Raw genomic sequence first — 20603 nt, forward strand, 5'->3', positions numbered from 1 at the left:
TAGTGAGTTGCCGTAAGGGTTGCTGGGCTGGTTGTGGGGACTCATCCTGTGTGGTATTTTCTGTTCTATATGTTCTGTGTCTATAAACCTTGCAAGTCATCTCAGCATCACTGCTGGTGCCCTGAAAGCTCGCTCTATGCCTCTCTGGATTAGCAAACAAGGAGAAGAGCAAAGCCCGTAAACCTGTTGTCCATAGTGGAGAGGTCCAAGCGGTGGGTCATCTTGGGGGCGAGCATTGGGAAGGATCCTGGCAGGGATGGACACCATTTCTTGGCGTGATGAGCCACCCTTTTGGTGTCCTCTGTGCCTCTTCATCCAGCCCTGGGCAGTGATGGGTGATGGAGGGGGCATGGATGCAGAGGGAGGAGGTTGGGGACATCTTACAAAGTTCTTCGTTGCCCTCTAATGGCAAATTGTGGCAGGGGCATCCCTGTGTCCTCACCTTTGGAGACACCAGAGGTGTGTGTGGGGATTAATGAATTTTTCCTGCCTTTGCACATGTTGCAGTAGACATTCACTGCTCTATTTTGAGAGCTTTTGCTTAAAAACGTGTTTTCTATGCCACTGAATTTCCCCTGTTGCGAGTAAAATCGAGTGTTTTAATGAAGTCACGAACATTTGGATGGTACAGATGCTCACTGCTTCATTTATCCAGCTGGCCGGCCCTGAGACAGGTGGCTCACTGAAAATCGGATGGTGGGTGGTGGAGCGGTCGGAGATGCAGGTGCAGGACACGAGTGGTCCAGGCTCCATCAGACAGTGAGTGATGGAGCAGTTGGAGATGCAGGTGCAGGACATGAGCGGTCCAGGCTCCATCAGACAGTGAGTGATGGAGCAGTTGGAGATGCAGGTGCAGGACATGAGCGGTCCAGGCTCCATGAGACAGTGAGTGATGGAGCAGTCGGAGATGCAGGTGCAGGACACGAGTGGTCCAGGCTCCATCAGACAGTGAGTGATGGAGCAGTTGGAGATGCAGGTGCAGGACACGAGTGGTCCAGCTCCATGAGACAGTGAGTGATGGAGCAGTTGGAGATGCAGGTGCAGGACATGAGCGGTCCAGGCTCCATGAGACAGTGAGTGATGGAGCAGTCGGAGATGCAGGTGCAGGACACGAGTGGTCCAGGCTCCCTGAGGCTGTGAGTGATGGAGCAGCTGGAGATGCAGGTGCAGGACACGAGTGGTCCAGCTCCATGAGACAGTGAGTGATGGAGCAGTTGGAGATGCAGGTGCAGGACACGAGTGGTCCAGGCTCCCTGAGGCTGTGAGTGATGGAGCAGCTGGAGATGCAGGTGCAGGACACGAGTGGTCCAGGCTCCATCAGACAGTGAGTGATGGAGCAGCTGGAGATGCAGGTGCAGGACATGAGTGGTCCAGGCTCCATCAGACAGTGAGTGATGGAGCAGTCGGAGATGCAGGTGCAGGACACGAGTGGTCCAGGCTCCATCAGACAGTGAGTGATGGAGCAGTTGGAGATGCAGGTGCAGGACATGAGCGGTCCAGGCTCCATCAGACAGTGAGTGATGGAGCAGTCGGAGATGCAGGTGCAGGACACGAGTGGTCCAGGCTCCCTGAGGCTGTGAGTGATGGAGCAGCTGGAGATGCAGGTGCAGGACACGAGTGGTCCAGGCTCCATCAGACAGTGAGTGATGGAGCAGCTGGAGATGCAGGTGCAGGACATGAGTGGTCCAGGCTCCATCAGACAGTGAGTGATGGAGCAGTCGGAGATGCAGGTGCAGGACACGAGTGGTCCAGGCTCCCTGAGGCTGTGAGTGATGGAGCAGCTGGAGATGCAGGTGCAGGACACGAGTGGTCCAGGCTCCATCAGACAGTGAGTGATGGAGCAGCTGGAGATGCAGGTGCAGGACACGAGTGGTCCAGGCTCCATCAGACAGTGAGTGATGGAGCAGCTGGAGATGCAGGTGCAGGACATGAGTGGTCCAGGCTCCATCAGACAGTGAGTGATGGAGCAGTCGGAGATGCAGGTGCAGGACACGAGTGGTCCAGGCTCCATCAGACAGTGAGTGATGGAGCAGTTGGAGATGCAGGTGCAGGACATGAGCGGTCCAGGCTCCATCAGACAGTGAGTGATGGAGCAGTCGGAGATGCAGGTGCAGGACACGAGTGGTCCAGGCTCCCTGAGGCTGTGAGTGATGGAGCAGCTGGAGATGCAGGTGCAGGACACGAGTGGTCCAGGCTCCATCAGACAGTGAGTGATGGAGCAGCTGGAGATGCAGGTGCAGGACATGAGTGGTCCAGGCTCCATCAGACAGTGAGTGATGGAGCAGTCGGAGATGCAGGTGCAGGACACGAGTGGTCCAGGCTCCCTGAGGCTGTGAGTGATGGAGCAGCTGGAGATGCAGGTGCAGGACACAAGTGGTCCAGGCTCTGTGGGGCCGAGCAGTGGTCGCATCCCAGGCCTCAGAGGGAGCATCTGCAGCTCTTGTGCCTCTTGGCTGGGTCCTTGCTGGTGACCTGGTTTTGCAGAAAATTAATAGTGGTGGAAACGGATCCCTCTGCTCCCTAATTAGTGCCAAGATGAGAATGGCTGCTGTTGTTTCCTTCCGTAATAAAGACATATAAAGTGACACACTGTCCTGCTGGTGGGATTGCTGAGCTGCTCCCCAGGGCTGTGTGGTTTGGGGACGGGTGGTGGAAACGTGCACCACGTTTTTGGTGTGTTTGTGCCTCGGGTGTGAGAAGATGCTGATCTCCAGCCCTGCTTGTCCACCTCTGGTCACCACTGGTCACCATCTGTGTGCTTTATGCCCCCCCAGCAGTCACGGCCGCTGGGTTTGTGTGCTTGCCTAATGTGTGTGAATCTTAGGAATGAAACCAGTTAGCGAGGGTCATAATAATAATAATAATAACATATGTCACTAATGCAGAAAATGTCCTGAATGTCTTTGGAAGCAAAAGCCACAATTTCCTGGTTACGCAATAAATACGTTTTCCAGATTTGGGTGAACGAGAGGTGTGTTGAATTCCTTGTAGGATCAGATGGAAGAGGAAATGCAGAAATCCGGCAGTTCAAGTATAGCCTCCCAGCCCCCTTTTTTTGGTATCCATCTGGAAAAAAAAGCGCTAATTCTGGAGACTGCTGGTGAGAAAAGCGCAGGAGCAGCGTTGTGCCCCCTGTTCCAGCTTTGTCCCCGATTTCTCCTCATTTATTACCCTAAAGGGAGGTGCTGGGGACCAGGACATCTCCCTGCTCTCCGCTCCGGTGCCGCTGGCTCCTTGCATGTGCTTCTCTGTCCTTCTGGCAGCAATTTTTCAAGTAAGAAAGGGCCTTTTATCCTTGGGAAATTAAGTTAGTTTGCTTTCTAGGTGGCTGACAAAAGCCGGGCTGAGTTATTGCTGGGCTGCGCCTCTCTCCTTTCAGGGCTGTAGATAGTGCCGGTGCTTATATGAGTCACGTAGCGGAGATAAAATAGTTTTCATCGGGATTTATTATTAACTTTGTTGTGTCTGAACGGCGCGGTCCTGGGGTGACGGGGAGGAGAAGCCACCGTGTCCCAGTCGTGATGTCACCCACTGGCTTTTGCGTTTTTGCCCAGCAAAGTCTGGAGACTCAAATAGGGATTTTAAACTTTATTATGTGTGTGGTAAGAATCCCCAACCTCCTCGTTCAAATAGCGTTAAACCCCTCGCTGTATAAATTCTTATTTTGAAGGCGGATTTGGCCAGCGAGCGACTGCAAATTGCCAGAAGTGGAGGGGAGGAGCAGACAGGAAAAAGCAATAATTTTAAACTAATTATTTACGGTATCTAAGGCAAGTGGATTACGTGTGAACAGCGATGTCTTGATGTTAGCCGAGAATGTGTTTGTCATCGAGAAGAAGGACCAGAAGGACATTGGGAGGACGCTGTCATCGCACCGCACTGACGCTTGGGTTTTGCAGCTTGCGACGTATCAGCCTCTAATAAGAAACAGTCAGAGCTGGATAAACCCAGACAGCAATCACAGCCAGGAAAGGACAGTTTTACAGGCTAATCCCTCATGGCTTTCCAAAGCAGAAAAAAACACTTTAAGGGGCTATAAAAATGTTTCCAGGACTTGGAGATGTTTACCACAAGTGGTTCTTGGTCACTAGTTAGAGAAGAGTGTTGCTGGTGTCTGCTGTTCATGGATAATGTCTTTAAAACCCTTCCACCCAGTGTCTTTTTTAAGGAAATCACTGTAGCGATTATTACTTAAGTACAGAATTATAGCTAGGTTTGAAGAAAGCAGACAAAAACTTCTAGTATCTACATCACAGACTGCTAAATGTGCTCGCTGAGCTTCTTTAAGCATCTCATTTTGAAGACTCCAGATATTAAAACTGGCAGTTGGGAAAAGCTCCCGTCTTTAGCAGATGATGGCTAATTAGTTAGGAAGAGAAATAAATCCAAAAGAGAGAAAGAGCTGCTCTGGAGACTTGGGCTAAACACAGCAGGGCTGCGCTGGCATGAGGGAAGCCTCAGAAAGCAGAGGAATAAACCCGAGAAGTAAGCGGAGCCTTGTTAGGCGGGGACTTTGCTGTGCCTGCTGCTCGCTGCTCCACCACTGCGCTCCATCACCTGCACGTCTGAAGGATAAATAATATTTGGATGTGGTTATCACGTGGAAAACACTTTTACCTTTGTGGTTTTCTGTAGAGAAGGACGCGGTTATTCAGATGCTGTGATACCTCTGGAGCCAACATGAAAGTGTCGAGGGGGAGGATGAGAAGCGGTGGTGTCTCCGAGGTCCGGGTACCTCGGTAACTCTTTACTAGTCTATGATGGGCCAGATTCTCATTTACAACAAAATGCTTTGGTTGGGTGTTTTTTTTTTTTCGGTCTGTCTGCCAGCGTAAAGAAGTTTTAAAACAGGTTAATGGATCAAAATTGCTTCTAAATAACTTGTATTTATGCCCTCTGTAAAGCCGCAGTATCCCGAGGGGGCTGTAAGTCTGACTGAGAAACTGGCCTAACAGTGGGAGGGAAAAAGTGCAAAAATTAGGGTGGCGGTTGCGGTACTTTGAATATTGACTTCTCATTCTTTCGACTGATTTATTTTATGTGCTTTTTATTTATTTATTTTTTAAAAAATATCCTTCGAAGTCAACATCTGTGGGTGTTCCTGCTCCCAATTAGCAGCAAATTTAACTACAACGGTGTGAAAGGGACCCTCAGATTTGCATTTTCAGGACTGTTTTTTAGATAAAAAGGAAATGCCAGTTCCAGGACTGTGTTTGGCCCCTACATGTGAAGGTGAATGGAAAAAAAATCTGGTTTTAAAAGAGGAAAAAAATGTCCGCTCTCTATCTTACAGAGCTCATGGACCACAGGGCAGACTTTTTAGACTTTTTGGTTCATTTTTTCCTTCTGAGCATGATGAATTTTTTTTTTTTTTTTTTTTTTTTTTACAGCAAGCAGCAAGATAATAACAGGAACAACTTTTGGTGTTCAGACAGTATGTTCTGGTAACTGGGCAGCAGTGTCCTAGTCATTATGAAATAACTTTCAGATAATGTAGTCAAAATTGCATCCTGACCTAATAAAGGGAGGTTTCAGATATCAGTTATAAAATGCGAAATTTCAGGATGGACTTGTTATGAGATCTTTCCTCAAGGGAAAGGGCAGGATAGTTTAAAATTCTTCCAAGATACAAATAGCATCAGAACTTTCGGTAATGCTCTTAACAGGTTTGGACACAGCGTGCTCCTCGCAGAACAACTCGTGTTTTGCAGCAGCTTTGTAGGATAAATTTCAGGCTGGCTGTGCAAATGGTAAAAAAAAGCAAGGAAAAATCAAGCAGCTTGCAGAATACAAACCTGGCAGACCTTGTATTTGTCGTGAAAATCTTTAATTCACGTCTGAATGGGGCTGATGGTGGATTGCAGACCAAGTGTTCCCTGTAAGGTCAGAAGTTGGGAAGACTTAAAGGAGGAAGAAGTCTCCAAGGCATGGGTGAGGAGATGTTTTACAATCGCAGGAACCTGCCTTCCTCCGTGTCCTGAGGTTGGTGGGGCTCCAGCCTTCTGGGGAGGAGAGGCACATGGTGGTTCCTGGCCTTTCCCCATGGGACCGGGATGGGCATCTGGTCCATAATTTCCCTGCTAAGTGTAACGGTGGCCTTGGTAGCACTTGCTGGGTTGCTTCCCACCGCGCTGGAGGTCCCTCAGCGCTGCCCTCGTGTGATACGGGTGCTGGAGGAAACCGTCCGGTTCTCCAAGAGCTGTGGGCGGCTGGGACGAGCTCAGCCACCGGCACGGTCCCTGCAGGAATGGTTGCGGGGACGTGACCCCAAGGCACAATGTCCATGTTGGTGCTCAAGAGTTGGTCGATGTTGAAGTTGGTTGAAGGGGCCAATAAGAAAGATGGGGACAGACTTTCGAGCACGGCCTGTTGCAACAGGACAAGGGGTGATGGTTTTAAAATAAAGAAGGGGAGATTGAGGCTGGACATGAGGAAGGAATTGTTGCCCCGAGGGTGGTGAGAGCCTGGCCCAGGTTGGCCAGAGAGGTGGTGGCTGAACCATCCCTGGAGACATCCCAGGCCAGGCTGGACGGGGCTCTGAGCAACCTGAGCTGGTGCAGATGTCCCTGCTCATGGCAGGGGGGGCACTGGTGGAGCTGGGGAGGGCCCTCCAACACAAACCATCCTGTGATTCTATGATTCTGCTGTATTTGGGTGTATTATATTTATATGGAATATAAAGCCCCGTGGCAGGGGAGGCTTGGCCGGTGCCCCTGGGGCCACTCTGCCCTTGCCCATCCCGTGTCTCTGCCTGCAAACGGGACCCACAGTAAGGGCCGGGCTGGGAGCTGCTGGGCCGCTCACCAAGACAATCCAATCTAATATCCTGGAGTTAAAATATTGCTTGTTTATTGCTAAAATGCTGCTCTTGCATTCATTTTTCTGGAACCCGAGCAATGACACGATGAGATTTCTCCCACGACTAGATCATGCAGTGTATTCTTAGACTTGTTCCAAGTGATAAAAAAGGTGTCTTGGCTTTTGGGGTGATGGCTTTCAATCAAACATGGACACTCTTCTAACGTTTTTCCTTTTTCTCGGTGCACCAGGCTAGCAGAAACCCTGTTACTTCACATGTGTGCATTTGTAACTAAAATTCAAAATTGTCATTGAATATGTAAGGTATATTTTTATGCATCCTATATAAATATCAAATTCCAGAATATCAGGATACATGTAAATCTATTTTATTTACATGCATATTGTATATGCATAAATTATATATTTATGAATATAAGGTATGTACATATAAAACGATATTTTGTATATATATACTGTTTAAATATGTGCGTGTGTGCGTTTTGTATGTATAGTAAGTAAATACAGGAGATGTTATGAAATGGCTGATGTTTATTCTTGCATCCCTTGCAGGAAAGGTTTCAAGTGAAGAATCCCCCGCACACGTACATCCAGAAGCTGAAGGGGTATCTGGACCCGGCTGTCACCAGGAAGGTGAGGAGGATCCTGTTCCTCGTCCCTCGTTCTGCCGTGAGGGCGGTCCCGGGGTCCCGGTTCCTTCCTGCCCTTGTGGCAAAGACCCTGTAAAAGTCTCTGAGAAGAGTCTTGGAGGTGGAACCAACTGCAGAGAGAAGCAAAGAGTAATTGGAAAGATGCTGTGGTTTTCACAGCTCGGAAAGGAGAAGGGATGTTGCAAAGAAAAGGGCCATCTGACACATGAAACAAATAGTTTTAATAACTTCAGCTGTGATAAATAGTCTCGCAAATTATCACTGAGCTGTGCTCCAGGTCTGACTTTCCATGTGGGCAGTGCTGGCGGCGAATAAAACCTCCGTCAGGTGGCACTTTCCTCACCCGTGTGAATGGACGTTGACATTTGGAGTCCTTTTCTGGGTGTGTTTGTGTGTCAGGTCACACAGCTGGCACAGGTCCCGCGCTGCCGTCCCAGCCCGGGTTGCGCCGAAGACACAAGCTGGGCTGTGTTTACGTGGCAGAGCCTCACCCATCCTCCTGCGCATTATTTTGCCCCAAACAGTTTATTGATCACTCATGAAAGACTCAGGCATTTCACTTGGCCTTTCACATGAACATCGTGCATCCCCGAATGTGCCGTCTGCACCGGGATGTATTTGTGGCTGATTCGGATATTTCTGCGCCGCTCTCGTGGGCTCAGTAATAGCCTCCAGGATTTTAGAATAACAGTAAACCTCCGTCCTGTTTAGGGGACGTGGCTGAACCTTTGGCATTTAACCACTTTGGGTATCAGCTTATATCCTGTGCTGATAGCTATAATAGCCTTCAAAAAAAAAAAAAGAAAAACCGTAAAAAAAGGCAGCGAGAGCACAGCAGACCCTGCCGCTGCCCGGCTCTGCCTCGGCCCCAACAATCGCCGCTCTGTGTTGCTGCACAAAGAGCTGAGGTTGGTGCCTGGCGGTCAAATACGGATCCTGGCGAGGTGAACTCTGTCCCGGGGAGGGACGAGGGACAAGCACCGGGTCCCATCCTTCCTCCGCCGCTTGTCCAGCTCCTCGGGGCTGCAGCGATGTCTCTGACAGCGCTTCTCTTGTCAGAGGCTCTGACGAGGAGCAGGAAACCATTTGCTAGGAAACCTTTAAATTTGCCTGCAGCCGATTATGGTTTTTGTTAAAAAAAAAAAAGTGAACGGGGTCTTTGTGTTTTTTCCTCCCGAAGGGTTTTTGAAATTTGTTTAGTGTTTGGCTTTGCTCTGTGGTTACTCCGTGGGCGCACATTGAAGCCTTTCTTATCCTAATGCCACTAGGAGAGTCCCATGACAAATGACAAAACCGAAGGAGCCTAAAAATAACCCCATTGAGTTCCTCTCTTTTGTGGCGTTACTCTCTATCGCCAGCAGCCTTTCCTCAGCCAGGGCTGCCAGGCAGAAAGATTTACAAATGGGCTTCTGGAGGGACGTGCAGTTTTGCGGGGAGAGCTCGTCCAAGCGGGATTATCGCTGTCATTGGGGTGGTGTCGGGGTTTTTGCCGATGACCCCCGGCGTGGCCAAGAGAAAGCGGCTCCAAACGCTGCTGCAAAATGCGCGTTTCGCCTTGTAATTGGGGTCACAATGGCTCTTCCCAGGGAAACAATTGCTTTTCGTCTGAGCTGAATTATGAAACGGGAAAATGAAAGTGTCGAAACGACTCATTTTTAAAGAATTTGGTGGCTCCTAGAGCCCAGTGAAGCACAGAGCCGGTTCATTGCTGTGGTTGCAAAGAGCAGATTGGCCTTGCAGGGGGATAATGCCCCACGTGGGAAGGTGCTGCCCGTTCCTGCCGTGTCCTCCCACCCGTCTCCTCTTCGCCTCTCGCTCCATCAATATTTTACCTTTACCTGCAGAGAGGGAATGTTTTATATTGCTTGCAGTATATGGTGTAAACTCTCTCGGGAGAGAGAGCACCGTGATTTTGTACTCCGAGCTAATTAACCACGGTCCAGGGAAACTGTCTGAGCTCAACAAGCAATTTCAAAGAAAAAATTAATAGCGCCTCACATGTACTAGGACTTTACAGCGAGATATCTATTTCAGTCTGCCAGTGGCTTTCTGAGCTGGGATTTAGTCTCCAAGTCAGGCCGTGGTGCTAACCAGCACGTGATGAAGCCCCGGAGGAAAAGGCAGCTGATAATGTTCGTGTAGGTCAGCAAGGTAAATCCCGTCCTTTCATCATCCTCACCTCAATAAATGGACTCCTGGGAATTATTAACTGCCACTGGTTCCCTTGGTTTCATGGCGGCGCACTGAGAACAAAGCCTTTTTTCCCTCGTATTCGGAGCACAGTCCTGCTTGCACCAGGCTCGCTTGCCCCCTAAAACACTTACCAAACGCATCAGGTCTCTGCGTGACAAGCAGTGACCAAGTTGGCTGTTAAATACTGCGATTCCAAGATGATTATCATTCTCCATCAGCTTCTGCTCTCATTTAGCTTGTTCACAAATGAGAATTTCCCCAAACAATAATTTCTCCCGCAGTTTTGTTGGGTTTCCAGGAGCAGGAGGGAAGAGCACCCCTGGCTCTCTTGGTCCGCACGCCAGGTTGGGTTTGCTGCACGTTGGTGTTGCGGAGGATGGAGAGGAGCAGCTTGGCTGGACTCAAGACAACTCGGTGTGCGCTTAGAGATCTACTGTGACCAGCGCCTGCTTTGAGCCCCACATTGGGGCTCCCGCTGCGTCCCAGTGAGGTTTTCCAGGTCGCCCTTGCTCCTGCCGTACGGAGCTGACATGAAACCTCATCTCCTTTCTGCCGCGTCGCTGCCCGGGGTTTTTCTCCTGCCATTTCACGGCCTTTTCCCGGCATCTCGTTTTGCAGATGCAGTTCAGCATGCGCAGACCATTAACGTGTGCAGATGGCAGCGCGTCTGCATTCCAGCGCTGGCTCGCACCCCCAGATTGGTAATTAGACAGAAATCGTGGCAGGGTTGTTGGCGTGGGTGTGAAGTCGTGATTAAAGCACCAGGCTGAGAATGGAGCCCAAACGCTGTGGTTCTCAGTGGAGAGTTTGGTACTAAACCAAAGCTTGTGTTGTAAAGAAACGTTTATTTATCTACAGGCTTTTTTCTTTACCCTGGAAACTCAAAAATGTACGTGGGAACAGAAGTTATTTTTCTGCACTTGTTTTTGTTGACTGCTGGACTATTGTTGTTGCATTCCTCAGGATTTAGAGGGGTTCTCAGTTTACCTTACTGTTTTATTTATTCCTTCTGCGCTGTGTGACGTGTTGATATTTTTAATAGCATCGCTTGAGTCTAATTGCTATTTTTGCCTGCTCACTCAATAACAGAAATTCAGAAGACGAGTCCAAGAGTCTACTCAAGTACTCCGAGAACTGGAAATTTCTTTAAGAACAAATCACATTGGGTAAGAATTTTTTATGACCTCTGGTCTAAGATTATTTTTTTATATATATATCTACTGATGGATGTCTTTGAGAAAATATCTCTTTGCATGCCAAGCAGTGATACCACTTGATTGATCATTAAAGCCTGAAGGGCTCAGTTGAGGGATAGCTGAGCATCTCAGAAGAATAATTCAGCCTCAGTCCTTTCTCGATAGGGTTCATTCACATCTCTGCGAAGGCTGCGAGAAGATTGCAGCCCAGCTCTGCTCCCCCTCAGAGCAGCAGCGAGCGTGCTTGTGTCTAGAATAGCAATAGCATTGCAGCTATAAATATATATATGGAAAACCCCCATGCTGTTTTATAGCTTTAACATAATGCAGCTCACCAAGCCTGGCTGTGAGTAATGTTACCAGGATTTTACTTCCACAAAGCAGAAAATTCCCCTCAAATAGCAAAAGAACTGCCAGAGACTTCAGTTTTCTATCAAACATGCCATTCCCATCCACATTTCCACCGGTCTCGCGTCTCTGCTTTGGATCTCGGGACCAGAAGCCGTTCGGCCCTGGAACATCAGCCAGAAAGGTTTCTTCAGCGTTTTGTTTCATGACCGCACAACCTCATCAATTTTACAGGATGCTGTATGATGCTCCGCAGATTGATGGGTGCGCAGAATGAACCGTGGTGGAGCACCAGATATATAAAAGAGGCTGACAAGACCAGTGTTTATTTATTTGGTTCATGTGGCTGAAAGATACGTTTCAAAATACGTTTTATAAAAATGCCAGGTTGTTTATTTTAGCTGGTAAACAGTGAAAGATTTAAACCTCCAAAGACCAGAATAACTCAGAGGTGATGAATTCCCGCTTTGCTGGGAGAAGGGTAACTTTGATAATTCTCAGGGACCAAAATTCACAGTAATAGGTTAACACTTTTTGCAAAGAGAAGGGAAAATTACTATTGAATGTACATCCAGAATGTCACATTACTCTTGCCGGTGTGCTGTCTATATGCTTTTAAAGCCTGCTAGAGATCAGGATGTGACAGAAAATAAACCAGGTCCCAGCGCCGGATGGTGAGAAGGTGATTTGCTCAGTGGTTTGTGCCAGGGAGGTGATGAGCTGGGTTTGGAGCAAGGTGGTGATGGGAAAGGCACCTACCAGCTCTGGAGCTCAGTGCTTGGAAAAACATCTAGTTCCTGAGCTATGCAGAGCGTGCATAGGTTTTTTTAAAAAGTATATATTTTTGAATATTTTTTCCATCGTAGTGCTGCAAGAACGCTTGTTTCAGTACATTTATCAAGTCCTCTGAAGGACTCTATTTTAAAAATCCTCTAAATAATAAAGGGTATTTTTAAATAATGCTCTTTCTCTGAGCGAGTGAGCAGTTTTGCTCCGCAGCTTTGCCTTCCCCGCAGCAGGTCTCTGGTTTATCCGAGCAGAATTCCTGTAGCTGCCCCGAGCCCGTGGAATGCTCTGATATCTCCTGATTTCTCTAACAGATGGGTCAGGGAGTTCCTGAACGAGGAGAACAAAGGCCTGGATGTTCTGGTGGAGTATTTGTCCTTCGCACAGTACGCCGTCACGTGAGTAGGACGTGCCTGGTACTTTAGCTTGCATGGGAGAGCAAAAACCCTTATATAGAGCAAGAGGAAAGTGCCAAGCAGAGAAAACATTTGTCTGAAACTATCAGATCGTAACATGTTGCAGAGAAAAAAAAAACAAACCCTAAATGAAGCCTAGAGAAAATTTCTAATACTGCACTGACATATTTTTTAGTAATTGGGTACGTTCAAAAATTCCAACTGGCTTTAGCTGAGAATGTCGAAAAACGGGTAAAGGGTAAAAGATCTATTCACCCACCATGATTTTTAACATGTTTTTTTAAAAAAAGAAACGAAATAGAACACATAAAAAAAAATTTGAGTTCTCAATATTTGTACCAGTGAGAAGCAGTTACAGCCTTCAAAATAGCTTTGCATATAGAGATTATTTCTAAGAATTTACTTGCTTAACTGGTACTTACATGATGTGCTACTAGAGAAAAGCCTTCCACTCAGATTTTTTGAATGGAATCCCTCTCACATTCTATAAAGTTCATTTTCTTCTGTCACAATGTCCTCTCTTCTCCTCTCCAGCACCTTATTGCATCGTTCCCTTGTCCGTCTTTTTCTTTTCTAATTAGTCACATGCTGTATTTAGGGAGAATTAGAAAAAGATTTCAGCTGAGGATCTGGTTTTGTATATCCACAGGCTTTCACTTCAGGTTATTATAGCATTAGATTTTTGTATAAAATTGTATTAAAAGAAGCGGTAGGTTAAAGATACTGCCGTAGTTAGGAGTTTGAGCTGAGTAGAGTTGGTATTTTATTTTTAGAAAAGATGCCACCAGATGTGTATGTATCATCACACAAAAAAGAGATTTTTGGTGGAGTTGCAGTAAAATTAATGAAGGAAAATGATATGTTTTAAAATGTTCCTAACACTGGAAAAAACTGTGCACAGCAAAAAGGAGCGTTTGTATAAAGACTTTCTTCCTAAAATTATACAAATGTACGCAAGTTAACTTGCTGGGTTTTTCCCCTCTCAAACGTGGTAAACATGAGTAATAACCTCAAAAGCTGTAAGGAGAACAAGGAATTTTTGCTAGAAATAGCACTACAATAGGCAATGAGTCAGAAATCAAAGAAAATCTGTAATGATTATGGTGATATATTACATATGCCGGGAGGTTCGCAAGGGCCAACAAGGCAGTGTAAGTGTCATATATTGGTGAAAGAAACTCAATTAGTGCTTGCACAACGTGTTGATTTATTGAAATAAAATGGAGACAGCTTTAACATTCCCCCTCTTTCCTTCAGGACAGGGCAATTCATCAGCAAAGCAGCCCACATTGTATTTATTTTACATTGAAGTAGAATAACACGTAGCCGTTTGATGTTTCCGAATCTGTGGGCTCGCGTGGTTGGCTTCTCCCTTTGGCAAGGTCCAAATTTGGTAGAACCGTAGAACCACAGAATCGTTTTGGTTGAAGAGACGCTCAGGATCATCGAGTCCAACCGTAATTTGCTGCACGGTGCATCTGAAGCTCGCGCGGAATCGCAGCCCAAGGCGTTAGCCCGCCTTGCTTTCTTCCTTTCTTTTTCTAATCTTCTGGGACCTACTAAAACCTGCGCATGTTGGTCAGGAAGGAAAACGCAACGTGCATCTTTTCCGCCTAACCCGGGATTTCTGTTTCCTTTCAGGTTTGACTTTGAAAGTTTGGAGAACAACGTGGAAAGCTCGATGGACAAGTCCAAACCTTGGAGCCGCTCTATCGAGGACCTGCACCGAGGCAGCAATTTGCCCTCGCCCGTCGGCAACAGCATCTCCCGCTCCGGCAGACACTCCACCTTACGGTGAGGGCTTAAATCAGGCCGTGGGTGACCTGCGAACAGGGAGCGAGAAGAGGCAGGATGGTTTTTCCAATTAGAATATTTTTCATCTTCCCTCTTTTCACGGTGTAGGCTTGGCATAGGTAGGAAACGTGTCGTTGTGCTGACGGTTTGGGGTGGAAAGAAGCGCTAAGCGTGTGTTACACAGCAATTGAGGAAATGGCAACAATAAGTCTGCCTCCCTCCCCAGTGGCAGAATGATCTAAGGATGCACAGCACATTTCCATCAGGTACAAGGTGGTTTGCACAGAGCAAGCAATTCCTTTTTGCCTCAAGATTTCCATGGACCCAGCCAAAAAGGTCTCTTGTAGCAGCGCATTCCTTCCATGCTGCTATGAACAAGGTTGTTTTTTTTTTTTTAAACACCACCTTCATCCTTCAGACCTGCTGTTAATTCTGGCAGCACCCCAGGCTTTACTATGAAGTGTCTCTTTCCAAATACTGTTGGTTTTTTTTCTCAGTTTGTGGAGAGGCAGGATCACTTCCCCAGACTGACTGGCAGTCAGCTCTTAATTCCTTCAGTGCTTCACCGTTACAACCCATACCGACCCCCACCTGCAGACCGTCACCTCGCAGCACAGCTCAGAGTGCTGAATGGCATTGACTTTCTGCTTTTTTTTTTGGCTTTTCTGGAGTTTGGTACATAGTGAGCATAGAAATCTGTGAGCATAAAGCAGGAGTCCAAAAAAGACGGAGCCAGTGAGGACTTGCAGGTTTTTCCTGCATCTTCCAGTAGAAGCTCCCTTCTGGTTTGTCAGTCAGTGTTGGCTCTTTAGCTGATGGGAAGCGAGTTCCTGAGCTGTAGCAGATGCGGTACCTGGGAGATGTATTACAGTATAACATATAATGTGTAGTAGTTCACAGGCATGGGGCGGTGGAGAGGAGGAGATGGACACACCGCCCTGGTTCAGAGGTACAGGCCAGGGAGTGCAGCAAAAGCACTTGACCAGTTGATTCTTTTTTTTTTTACGTTGCAAAGGTGTTCTTCGTGCTTTTTGATCTTTAACTGCTAGGACAGAGGAATGGCAGAGCCCTGTGCTTGCAGGAGGGTGTCCGATCACACTCGTGATTAGTTACAGTTCCAGCAGGACAGGGAACTGTTGAGAGAGTCCAGCGCAGCCACGAAGGTGCTGGAGGGAGTGGAGCATCTCCCGTGTGAGGAAAGGCTGAGGAGCTGGGGCTCTGAGCTGGAGAAGAGCAGACTGAGGGGTCACCTCATTAATGTTTATAAATATATAAAGGGGGAGTGTCAGGAGGATGGAGCCAGGCTCTTCTGGGTGACAACCAGTGATAGGACAAGGGGCAATGGGTGCAAACTGGAACACAGGAGGTTCCACTTAAATATGAGAAGAAACTTGTTCCCGGTGAGGGTGCCAGAGCCTGGCCCAGGCTGCCCAGGGAGGCTGTGGAGTCTCCTTCTCTGCAGACATTCCAACCCGCCTGGACACCTTCCTGTGTAACCTCACCTGGGTGTTCCTGCTCCGGCGGGGGATTGGGCTGGATGAGCTTTCCAGGTCCCTTCCAGTCCCTGACATTCTGTGACTCTGTGTGATTCTGTGATACACTAGGAATGGATAAGTCAGGTCTACATTATATGTTTCTTACATTTTTTTCTCTTCATTCCCTTCCATCCTTTTTCCTTTTTCACATCCTCCTTTACTCCTCGCTTTTTTTTTTTTTTTTTTTGTAATTTTCCGTTTCAACATCTCCTTCCTCGCATCCTTAACTCCCCTCCCTCTTTCTATCGCTCTTCCCCCGTCCCATCCGTCCCTCCCGTCCCGTCAGCCTCACTCCTCTGCCCGAACGTCTCCGGTTCAAACGCCACCAGAGCTGCTTTCCAGCCTCCTCCTGCCCGTGGAGCGGCTTCCCGTGGCGCTGTGCCCGCGACGCTCCCGGGCCGAGTGCCCCGTAAGTCCCGAGCTGCCGCTGACCCGCCGCAGGGGCCGTGCCGGGCGTGGGGGACGCGGCCGGTCCCGCTGCCCGTGCCGGATAATCTGGTAACCGCACGTCTCGGGAGAGCGACCGCCTGAGCACCGGCGGCGACTTTTCGGCCTCCGGAACGTGGGGTTGTCACATTATAACTTCGAAGAGCAGTTTGCTTCCGTAGAGCGGGGTTTTCCGAAAGAAAATAAAAAAATAGATCTTTTCACGATATACAGATTTGGAGTACAGATTCATTACCAGTCCCTGAATGACCGTTGTTCTTTATTTAGAAATTTCAGTCCGTTGAGCATTAAATGTCTGCACTTAGATGGGATGAACTAGTATCTGTTTGACCTTTGGTTCAGCAAAAAGAGGTTTGTTCCTTAGAAGCAGACCAACTCAGTGAATTATGTGGGGAATACTAGAAATGAAGCAAAATTTGTTTGCTCTGAAAGTTTTCAGAAATTGTTCTGCCCTTTTTCTTCACTTCTCAACATTTCCCTATTTGCTGGTTTTGAGAGTGTTTTGCTTTGAAGCAAGATACTCATTTTCCTTATCATGTTGCAAATAGTATTATTAGTTTCATACCTTAGACTTAGAGCTCTTAGTCAGTGTCTGGGTTATTTCATCTTTTTTATTACAAATAGAGACTTTTATCCAAAACTGGCACAGAAGTGTAACCTAGTACAATGCTTTTCAGATGCAGAATCAACTTTATACTGAGGAGACTTGGGCAGAAAGTGTCCAACAGTTATGTGCAATTAGCATCTTTGGCTTGTGTTTTGTACAAAAAAAAAAATATCTGTTTTAAGACGTGTGCTTTTTCAATAGCTGGGGACTATGCGTATTAAAAAAGTAAAAGCTGAAAGGAGGTGGGAAATTTTTAAGATTTTTTTTTTTTTTTTGGTATAATTAGTAGCTATTGGTTAACTGGAACCTGAGAACAAGCCGGTGCCCATCGAATGAGGAGGGTGTGCAGGTCTGGGCAGAACCAGGAGGTTCCGGCCCCGTCTCTGGGAACACGACGTGTCTGGGACGTGCGGAGACCCAGAGCCTGGGTTCTGCTGTGTGGCAGCTGCTTTTCTGCCTTGGTATGAAACCCATTAAAATGGAGAGAGAGCAAGGAGCAATCCTCCCTCTTGGATGGAAAAGGAGAAGGCCGACAGTCTTACCAGGGTAATTTAAAATTCAGGTGCAGGACTCATCCCTGCTATGCCATAGCGATGTGAAAAATGAGAACAGAATTGCTCTGGATTCCTCTTCATTAAAACAACCAGAAAATTTGGGGAGACAGTGTTTCCTGCCAGCTTTAACACCGGGTTTTCCCCTCATTTTTGGTGCTTGGGTGGCGGTGTGGTGGCACCAGCTCCCCTGCCTGCCCGCGGGGTTCGGCGCCGGGAACCTGCTGCACCCCAGAACCCCGGGGGTGCTGGACACGTTTAATTACAGCAAACATCACCGGAGATAAGCCCAAAGCAGCACTAGGAAGCCCTGGCAGGGTGCGTGAGCATCCTCGCAGCGGCGTGGCTTTGCCACGGTGTGACGGGGACACGGAGGACGTCTGTCTGTCTGTCTGTCTGTCTGTCTGTTTGCGCAGCCCAGGCTATCCGTGGCTGATTGTGACTTTAACTGGCTTCCCGTAGCCCTTTTTAGTAGTGCTGAGTCCTGCCAATTCCCTGCTCGCTGGGTTTCCTTGGCAACTGAGAGGGTTTTTATTTTTTAAGAGGATGCACAGGGATTTGGGAGGCAACCACCGAAATGAGGGCAGAAGGATAAAAACGGGGGTGAACCTTTGGGGATTTTATGGCTGCTTTTTTGGGGGGAAAGAGCATTACTTTCACATGAGAGTCATACTTTCCCGTCAGATAAATATTAATGCAGACTTGGTAATGTCCTGGCCCATTAGAAATTCTCTTTCTTCTGAGTCAAATAGTTCAGTTTTTATGTGGGTTGAACTGAGAAACTTCATTTCTCTCTTCAAAATCAGTGGAGTCCGTAATGAGAGAGCGATCCAGGCAAATGTATCTTAATCTGTAATTGGGTTTTGAATGTATTCAGTAATTGGACTCAAATTGGACGCTGCTTTGCATGCTAAAATGTTTTAATTTGAACTTTGCCATTAACACTTTGACTGCTCAGAGACCAGCTGACTTTCCTCCTCAGCTTTATGGATTAATAATTTTCCCAGATTCTGTTAGATGAGGACAAAACCAGCAGCACAGACAGAGGAGGGCATGATATTCTTTAGCAGATAATAAGATTAAAACAGTAGGAAAAACCAGCTATAACTTGTATTTGTGATTAACGTGGTGCATTACAAGTCTACACCATTGGACCGGGCATGTGTCCGTGTTCAAAGTGTGAAAGTCCTCCCGTTGAAGGTGGTGATGGCAGGAGCTTGTTTGAGATTTGTGCTCGCTTTCCATGGTGGACGCGGCTTTTATTTGCTTTGGGTATCCCAATTTGTTGCTTAGGTGTTTTAATTATCCATTTGTGCGTCTCAGTGTCAGCATGAGCTGTTTTGCACCAGCAGATGCTCTTGCGCGTTGTATTTTCTAGGTCTTGGTTGTACGAAGTGCTGGAGGAGTCCAGGACGCACCGGACACTTTCAGGGGTTCTGGCTGATCATGTTAACACATTAACATGGACACGGAGGCAGGAGTGGTTTTTAAAATGGATTTCTTGAGGCTGGCTGGACTGAATGCTCCTTCTCGCCTTTCTGTAGGAGGCTGGTGGGTGAGAGCACAGCCTGGTCTCCAGAGACATCGTGGCAGTGCCTGGACAATTAACGCAATTGTTAACAAGTTGAATCAAAATTATGAACGAGTTATTCTTGGACAGAAAGGTACTTCCGTTAGATCTGGGTGAGAAAAAGAACCTTAAACCTTGTATTTCAGCACAGATTTAGCCTCGATTTTATGGCTGTTGGTTTTGCCACATGGGTGCGGTGTCCCAGCTGTGGAAATGCCGAATCCTCGTGCTTCCCCCCAACCTCCTGCAGCAAAGGCACGAGGCTCCGGAGTCGCTCCCTCCCCACGGGTGACATCCCAACGCCCACGGGTGACATCCCACATCCCACCGCCCATGGGTGACATCCCAACACCCACAGGTGACATCCCACATCCCACCGCCCATGGGTGACATCCCACCACCCACAGGTGACATCCCACATCCCACCACCCACGGGTGACATCCCACATCCCACTGCCCATGGGTGACATCCCAACACCCACGGGTGACATCCCACATCCCAGCGCCCATGGGTGACATCCCACCACCCACGGGTGACATCCCACATCCCAGCGCCCATGGGTGACATCCCACCACCCACGGGTGACATCCCACCGCCCATGGGTGACATCCCACGACCCACGGGTGGCATCCCACATCCCACCGCCCACGGGTGACATCCCACGACCCACGGGTGGCATCCCACATCCCACCGCCCACGGGTGGCATCCCACATCCCACCGCCCATGGGTGACATCCCACCACCCACGGGTGACATCCCACATCCCACCGCCCATGGGTGACATCCCACCACCCACGGGTGACATCCCACATCCCACCGCCCACGGCTGGCCCGAGGAAAGATGCTGCAGGAGCTTGCACATGGTCAGGTTTTTGTTTCTGCCTTTTTGTTTTTTCCCCCTGGTTTTATAGTTCTTCTTTTAAAGGAGGGGCAGAGGAAATAAAAGAGGGAACCATCTGAATTGAATTACCAGGATAAATATACTCTCGGTGACATAATCTTTGACCTGCAGCAGACAGGAAATCAAAACCAACAATTCGTCCAGATGCTCGGATTGGCCTAATGTTTAGTAACAAGAAACGAAATAAAGGCAAAAGAAGATCCTCCGCCCTGGTTTGGCTCATGTTGCATAAAGGGAGGTGTCAGAGCTCCCGCCAGCCTGCCCTGCCTTTAGCGAGGGAACAAATAACATCGGGAGTTGGTGCAGTTGCATCTAATACAGAAAAAGCATCTCGAGCCTTAGTTCCAGCGTGCAGAGTCGTTGTAGAAGAGTTTCCATACAAAAAATCCTCATTAATTCTTGGCATTCATGTCCGTGTGAAGAAATTTGCATCTGTTGAAGGGAAACGATCTCAGTGTAGGGCAGAATCCCGTCTGTGCTGGAGATGTTTTCTCTGCACTGCAGCTCTCGATTGCATATTCTGTACCCGTTTCGCAGCCGAATTGTAAACTAACGGGGTGGAAGCTCTGTGAGCCGGAGTGTGTGGGCTCGGAGTGTAGAATCATCGAATCCTAGAATGGTTTGTGTTGCAGGGCCCTCCCCAGCCCCCCCAGTGCCCCCCTGCCATGGGCAGGGACATGTGCACCAGCTCAGGTTGCTCAGAGCCCCGTCCAGCATCTCTCTGCCCATGAACGCCCCATCCAGGCACTGGATCCCAAGCTGAGCTCCCAGGAGATGGACCCAACGTTC

General features: G+C 48.1%; 1 protein-coding gene across 5 annotated transcripts in view; it reads left to right on the forward strand.

Annotated features, from left to right (window-relative positions):
* Nucleotides 1-20603, forward strand: part of FMNL2 (formin like 2) — a 133384-nt gene that overhangs the window by 70146 nt on the left and 42635 nt on the right. For all 5 annotated transcript variants that reach the window (XM_065637502.1, XM_065637499.1, XM_065637501.1 and 2 more), the window contains exons 3-6: nt 7372-7452; nt 10752-10828; nt 12307-12390; nt 14050-14202. In XM_065637502.1, the coding sequence (XP_065493574.1) occupies nt 7372-7452; nt 10752-10828; nt 12307-12390; nt 14050-14202 (395 nt within the window). The remainder of the gene's footprint in view (nt 1-7371; nt 7453-10751; nt 10829-12306; nt 12391-14049; nt 14203-20603) is intronic.

The sequence above is a fragment of the Caloenas nicobarica genome, chromosome 6, assembly GCF_036013445.1.
Source record: "Caloenas nicobarica isolate bCalNic1 chromosome 6, bCalNic1.hap1, whole genome shotgun sequence".
NCBI classification, from domain to species: domain Eukaryota; kingdom Metazoa; phylum Chordata; class Aves; order Columbiformes; family Columbidae; genus Caloenas; species Caloenas nicobarica.